Source organism: Coregonus lavaretus (assembly GCF_964263955.1).
Source record: "Coregonus lavaretus genome assembly, chromosome: 15".
In the NCBI taxonomy this organism is placed as follows: domain Eukaryota; kingdom Metazoa; phylum Chordata; class Actinopteri; order Salmoniformes; family Salmonidae; genus Coregonus; species Coregonus lavaretus.
In genome coordinates this window covers 15086574-15094000 of record NC_140002.1, presented here as the reverse complement: position 1 = coordinate 15094000, position 7427 = coordinate 15086574, and the positions used below count along the sequence as shown (strand labels likewise).

The 7427-nt window shown below is 43.8% G+C and overlaps 1 protein-coding gene across 1 annotated transcript; it reads right to left on the bottom strand.

The window, feature by feature from the left end:
- Positions 1–391: 391 nt before the first annotated feature.
- On the bottom strand, positions 392–5161 carry LOC311142736 (heat shock cognate 70 kDa protein-like). Its single transcript, XM_084178396.1, has 9 exons — positions 5032–5161; positions 4023–4232; positions 3461–3666; positions 3150–3302; positions 2369–2924; positions 1946–2148; positions 1529–1727; positions 1062–1294; positions 392–853 (listed from the first exon to the last, which is right to left on the bottom strand). Exons 2-9 carry the CDS (start codon positions 4225–4227, stop codon positions 791–793), a joined length of 1818 nt encoding a protein of 605 aa, XP_084034522.1. The 5' UTR covers positions 4228–4232; positions 5032–5161; the 3' UTR covers positions 392–790.
- Between the last annotated feature and the right edge of the window lie 2266 nt (positions 5162–7427).

Here is a 7427-nt window from a genome sequence, read left to right as displayed (position 1 = left end):
GGTATGATTATATTGATATTTGCACATAAGTGTTTCCACCATTTCTCACAATACATTTAACCAATGCAAGCTCCCATGCAAACAAAGTCAGTCTGCATTTATAAAATTACACCAAAACTTCCATCACAGCTGTGGATATTTTATTGGATATGACTATTCGCATAACTGTGGCTGGCAACGTGGTTGAGAAACTGACTGGATGAGTGACTAAGTCAGTGCTACAAAATATCTACAAAAATTGGCTACAGGACTAAACATTCTGACACTGGTCTAGTAGCTGGAAGTTATGGGAAGTCACAAGTGAGATTAAACTTTGCCATGACAATATTAACCAAAATATGGTCCTTATCAAAAGCTCTGAACAGTGGTAAAAGCACTTGAGACATCAACATTTAGAAGTTGAGGTGGAAGGTCACCATGTTTTATTTTGTCTTCAAGGCATTGTGCCTTAAAAGGCACAACATACTCCATGTGAAATCTAATAGCTTTGTTGTGAAAACAGAAAATTACTGTTCCATTGTGTAGCAAACAAAGTTGCAATAGAAATGTGACACCACAACCTTTTTTTCTAACTTTAAAATGTCACTGACTCAAAGCCACAAGAGGGTAGAACATTTCAAACGTTGCTCGTTAGGGGGAGGTAGTTGCAGAAACGTTGGAATGTTTTAGTCGACTTCCTCAATAGTTGGTCCAGATGATCCACTGCCTCCAGGAGCAGCGCCACCAGCTCCGGGGAATCCACCAGCCATGCCTTCGGGCATACCACCAGCACCCTGGTACAACTTGGTGATTATTGGTTGCAAACCTTCTCCAGCTCCTTCTGGTGGTGTTCATACTCTTCCTTCTCAGCAGTCTAAAGAAAATTAAACAGATTGGCAACATTAGCAAAATATTAAATTGCCTGCAAATGAGATATTTCACTTAGGTCGCTCAGACATCCAAGGAAGGTATTGGGCCATCTTTGGTCTTTCAACCTCTGGTGGAAACTACGAATGGCAGGCGTAAACTTCATCACAGCGAGTGGGCCAAGACTGTACAAGGCACACCAAATCAATTCTTACCTGGTTCTTGTCAAGCCAACCGATGACCTCGTTGCACTTCTCCAGAATCTTGGTCTTATCCTCATCACTGATCTTGCCCTGCAGTTTCTCATCCTCCACAGTAGACTTCATGTTGAAAGCATAGGACTCCAGTGAGTTCTTGGAGGAAACCTTGTCACGCTGCACATCATCCTCACACTTGTACTTCTCAGCCTCCTGGACCATGCGCTCAATGTCCTCCTTGCTCAGACGACCTGATGGCAAAATACAATCAAATCAACCAAAGTTTAAAAAATGACCCAACTGTACATCGTTGTAGATTCAAAACTACTATCGTTGTCGCTCAGACATCCAAGGAAGGTATTGGGCCATCTTTGGTCTTTCAACCTCTGGTGGAAACTACGAATGGCAGGAATAAACTTCATCACAGCGAACCTATTGGGTTAGGGCTAGTAATTGTAGCCCATTTACTGGTCTCACAAACTTACCCTTGTCGTTGGTGATGGTGATCTTGTTCTCCTTGCCAGTGCTCTTGTCAGCTGCAGACACGTTCATGATGCCATTAGCATCAATGTCGAAGGTGACCTCAATCTGAGGAACACCGCGAGGTGCAGGGGGGATTCCAGTCAGCTCAAACTTGCCCAACAGGTTGTTGTCTTTGGTCATAGCCCTCTCACCCTCGTACACCTGGGGGATACAGTCTATATTAGCAAAACATACATGGTCTTCAAACGAGAAGTACATTTAATTAATAGTCGCTCAGACATCCAAGGAAGGTATTGGGCCATCTTTGGTCTTTCAACCTCTGGTGGAAACTACGAATGACAGGAGTAAACTTCATCACAGCGAGTGGCCAAAGAAGTCAGGAAACATTGTTTTGAAATGCCATGCATGCCCTTTCTCACCTGAATGAGCACACCGGGCTGGTTGTCTGAGTAGGTGGTGAAGGTCTGGGTCTGCTTGGTTGGGATGGTGGTGTTCCGTTTGATCAGGACGGTCATGACACCTCCAGCGGTCTCAATACCTAGGGACAGTGGGGTGACGTCCAGCAGAAGCAGGTCCTGGACATTCTCAGACTTGTCACCTGAGAGGATGGCTGCCTGGACAGCTGCAAATGAGAATGGAGAGGTTAGACTCATGTAAAAACATCACTGTAGAGCCACAGTAACATTGTTTCTCAGACATCCAAGAAAGGGGTTAGGCCATATTTGGTCTTTCGACCTCTGGTGGACACTACAAATGGCAGAGAAGAAAAAAATATATGTCGCAGCGTAACTAGTTCTAGCAGCCCGTCGGCCAGAGTGAACACAAGATGATCAGTGACCCACCTGCGCCATAGGCCACAGCCTCGTCGGGGTTGATGCTCTTGTTGAGCTCTTTGCCGTTGAAGAAATCTTGGAGCAGTTTCTGGATCTTGGGGATACGAGTGGAGCCTCCGACCAGGACGATGTCGTGGACCTGGGCCTTGTCCATCTTGGCGTCGCGGAGGGATTTCTCCACTGGGTCCAGGGTGCCACGGAAAAGGTCTGCATTGAGTTCCTCAAAGCGAGCTCTGGTGATGGAGGTGTAGAAGTCGATTCCCTCGTACAGAGAGTCAATCTCGATGCTGGCCTGGGTGCTGGAGGACAGGGTGCGCTTTGCCCTCTCACAGGCGGTGCGGAGACGGCGAACAGCTCTCTTGTTGTCACTGATATCTTTCTTGTACTTCCTTTTGAACTCTGCAATGAAGTGGTTGACCATGCGGTTGTCAAAGTCTTCTCCACCCAGATGGGTGTCTCCAGCAGTGGACTTGACCTCAAAGATGCCATCCTCGATGGTCAGGATGGACACATCAAAAGTGCCGCCACCAAGATCAAAGATCAGGACATTCCTTTCAGCACCAACCTGAGACAGGAGAGGATATTCAGTATTTGCAATGAGGATGTACAATCAAGAACCAATCTGACACAGCTAGATCGTCGCTCAGACATCCAAGGAAGGTGTTGGGCCATCTTTGGTCTTTCAACCTCTGGTGGAAACTACGAATGGCAGGAGTATACTTCATCACAGCGAATAATCACTGCATTGCAGTCCTTTTCAACAGTATAACGATCATAGCAAGCCATTTACCTTCTTATCCAAGCCGTAGGCAATGGCAGCAGCAGTTGGCTCATTGATGATACGCAGTACATTCAGGCCTGAGATGGTGCCAGCATCTTTGGTTGCCTGGCGCTGGGAGTCGTTGAAGTAAGCAGGCACGGTAACAACTGCATTGTTGACAGTCTAGGGAAAGAAAATGTCAATACATTTCAATAATAGGGAGTGATGTTATCAGAAACTGACGAATCATGGCAAACTAAAAACTACACCATCCTGTTCCGAGTTAAAGGAAATAAACATGTATAAGTCAATTTGACAGTTTGCACATTTTAAATTCTTACTTTTCCAAGGTAGGCTTCTGCAATCTCCTTCATCTTGACCAGAACCATGGAGGAAATTTCTTCTGGGTAGAATGACTTAGTCTCTCCTTTGTATTCAACTTGGAGCTTTGGTCGAGTAGAATCATTGATCACTTCGAACGGCCAATGCTTCATATCCGATTGAACAACTCCATCATCAAACCTGCGGCCAATCAGTCTCTTGGCATCTAATAAAAGACTAACCAGTTAGATTACACTTAAAGCCATCCAAGGAAGGGTTTGGGACACTTTGCCTTAACCTCTGGTGGAAACGACAACTGTCAGAAATAAACTTCAATGAAAAGGGGCTTAGTGGTTAAGAGCATTGTGCCAGTAACCGAAAGGTCGCTGGTTCTAATCCCCGGGCCGACTAGGTGAAAAAATCTGTCGATGTGCCCTTGAGCAAGGCACTTAACCCTAATTGCTCCTGTAAGTCGCTCTGGATAAGAGCGTCTGCCCTTTGGCCCACTATACAACTAACAAAACTATTTTAAATTAAAGTTCACCAATTTAATGACAAAATATCCGAACTTTAAAAACATACCAAATACTGTGTTGCAGGGGTTCATGGCAACCTGATTCTTGGCGGCATCACCAATGAGCCTCTCTGAGTCTGTGAAGGCAACGTAGCTTGGAGTGGTCCTGTTACCCTGGTCGTTGGCAATGATTTCAACCTTGCCATGCTGGAACACACCCACGCAGGAGTAGGTGGTCCCGAGATCAATGCCGACTGCAGGACCTTTAGACATGTTGCCTAAACACAGTTACAGGGTGTCAGTTCAAGTCGTCCAAAAACAAATTAAGTTCTATTAATTAAAGTATATATTATATAAATAACAATGTGATGTATCGTGAAGTTGCGCAACAAAATTACTTCTGTAAATAAATATCGCCCTTCAAATGTGCGTCACACCACGTGGGGTGCAGTTTCCATGCCGCGTTCACGTCATGTCGGAAACTTCCAAGTGCGAAATCTGGTAGTCTTTACGAGTAATCAAGTCGGAAGTTTCAGACGTGAACGCGGCAACTAGCTACAACTAGCTAGGCCGATAACCACGAGGACTGCCGCGCGCCTTTTCCTGTAGTTATCATACTGTGTACAAACGTTCAGTTAGTGTTGTAACATAAAAACCGTTGGAAACAGTCAGTCGAATGTCTTTCAAACAGCCTGCATTGCAAATGACCAAACGCGACCGACATATACAACACAAAGGTTGACCGGCTAGCTAATTAACGTTAACACTGTTCGATACACTTAGTTAGCTAGCCTACTTAGCTAGGTTAGATAAACAGGCGAAGTAAATTGGGATGATAATGTTAAGACATTGCAGTGACTCAAGCTAGTTAGTTCAGGTAGGTGAGTTTATTAAAACAAGCTGTCTACTAACGTTAGTTAGCCAGTCTTCTTCAGACCGGATACCGACGTTAGCTAGCATCTAGCCGGCCAATTGTGGATATAAAATGCATCTGCTTATGGCGAACTAAATAACTGCTGCGAACTAAAATAACTGCTTTGATTACATTACGATGAAATTAAACAATTTTGTACTAACCAATTTCGTGACCGAGGGTGATGCAGATGTTGGTCGGGGGTCGAACAACGGCAACTCGTTTTCTTCGCCTTGTGAGAGAATAGAGAAAGAAGGTAAGAACATTCTGTAACGTTTATATCGTCGGCAACGCAACCAATCATAGCTCTGGATTCCACTTGCCACTCCAAAACACCAATAAAAACACAGGACAGCCCAAGCGTTCCCTCCCACTTATGAGAAAAAGACTCAGCGCTCTTGCCGCCTTCAAAACCACCCGATACAGAACCAATCAGTCGATATAATCGAGAACAATCATCAGAAATCACGCGATATGAATCAGACAGTGTGGCGCCGCCTGAACCACTAGTTGGTCAGAACGTTCAAATCAACGTTTCATATAGTAATTTCCGAGAATGCAAAAACCATCAACCACGGCTGTTATTACACCCGGTATACGTTGGTGGCGGTAATGACCATTTTTATTGTGCTTTAACGAAATCTAGAAGAAGATCTTCTGACGTCCTTTCCCTTCGTCAAAGGTAATTCATTAATCGTATAATTTTTTTAAACTGTGATTTAAAAAGCTAATGTAATGGATTTTAAAAAGTGTTTTTACCCCGGGATAGCCCGCTAATATGACCCATAGTAGGGAAAAACATGCCTTGAGTGCAATTCGATTTGAATATATAATCAATTTAAAAGGATTTGCAATTTTGCATTAGCAGTCTTTTCGGCTTAAATTTCCCGGGAACCATGGCATGGTGTCATTTCCTGTTTTCGGTGCTAGGCTGTGTGTCCTGCCTCTGTCTTAAATATCCATATTTATACCGAAGTGTGCAATAGTACACTTTATCGCATGGATTTAAACACTCTCTAGCCAATGCTTACACCATTCATATAACCAGGAACCAATATCCGAAGTGGGTACTTAGAAAGACTAATTTCATATGTGCCTACATTTAAAATGCATATGAGGGTGTACTTTGGAGGCACTATGGGCAGAGCAAGATGTGATTGGGCCTACAATGACCAAAAAAGGTTGAGGACCACTGGACTAGGCAAGTATTAGATGGTACATTATAACAATTCCAACAATAGTCATCCATTAGCCAAGATGGCCAAAATATTCCTGTCCCATGCTTGTTGAAGCCCAAAGATGTCATCACCTGTCTGGAGGCATTTCAGACTACTTAATGTCCATGCGAAGCACAACTTCCTACCCATAACTGTCTTTAGATTCCCTATAAGAAAATAATTAAGTGAAAGCAAAGTAACTCCACTATCAATCAATCAATCAAATGTATTTATAAAGCCCTTTTTACATCAGCAGATGTCACAGTGCTATACAGAAAACCCAGCCTAAAACCCCAAACAGCAAGCAATGCATGTGTAGAATCACTAGTCATGCATTATGATACAGTAGATAATGATGTGTCCTATGTATCAGATCATTTAAATGTAATTAATATTATATCTTCATTTAGAATAAATCAAACTTAGTTGTCATTGTCTTGCTTTTCTTTACAGATGCCATCTTTTGGAAGGAAAAGAGCCACGCTGGTTTACAGAGACCTGACTAGAGGCGTGATAGCATGTACACCCCTGCCATCAACTTGGATCGGTGAGAAAGTTGCTCTGTTCCGTTCTGTTGAACTTAATTTAACCAGGATAGTCCACTCAGTAACAATTGTGAGAGCCGGTTCCATCTGCAGTAGAAGTTGTGCCCAGCTGCAGTGATGCACCTCCTCCACCAGCATCAAAAAAAGGAAGGCAGTGGATGTTGAGGCCTGGAAGGGGTTGAGGGAGCTACTCCACATGCCTGCAGTGGAGCTGGAATGTCCTCCACCCAACGCCATCTGCATTGTGTGTAGAGTTTTAGAGGAGGCTGAGCTATGGCGCTGTGGGGATTGTGGCTCAGATAAATATTTCTGTGCCACCTGTGCTGTGAGAACACACAGCACTCCAAACCCAAAACCCAGAAACTGGACATAACTGGTGTGTTTGGAATGGCGTGCAGGCACGAGCATCCGCTGAAGTTCCTGAACCTGAAGAAAGGAGAGAAGTATGTCGATGGATGCATGTGGATGGATGGATGCTTCAGATGTGTAGCTAATGTATTTTAGTTATATCAAATAAAATGTTATTTGCCACATGCGCCGAATACAACAGGTGTAGACATTACAGTGAAATGCTTACTTACAAGCCCTTAACCAACAACGCAGTTTAAGAAAAAAATTAAAATAGCAAATAATTAAAGAGCAGCAGTAAAATAACAGTAGGGAGGTTATATACAAGGGGTACCGGTACAGAGTCAATGTGCGGGGGCACCGGTTAGTCGAGGTAATTGAGGTAATATGTACATGTGGGTAGCGTTAAAGTGACAATGCAGAAATAATAATAAACAGAGTAGCAGCAGC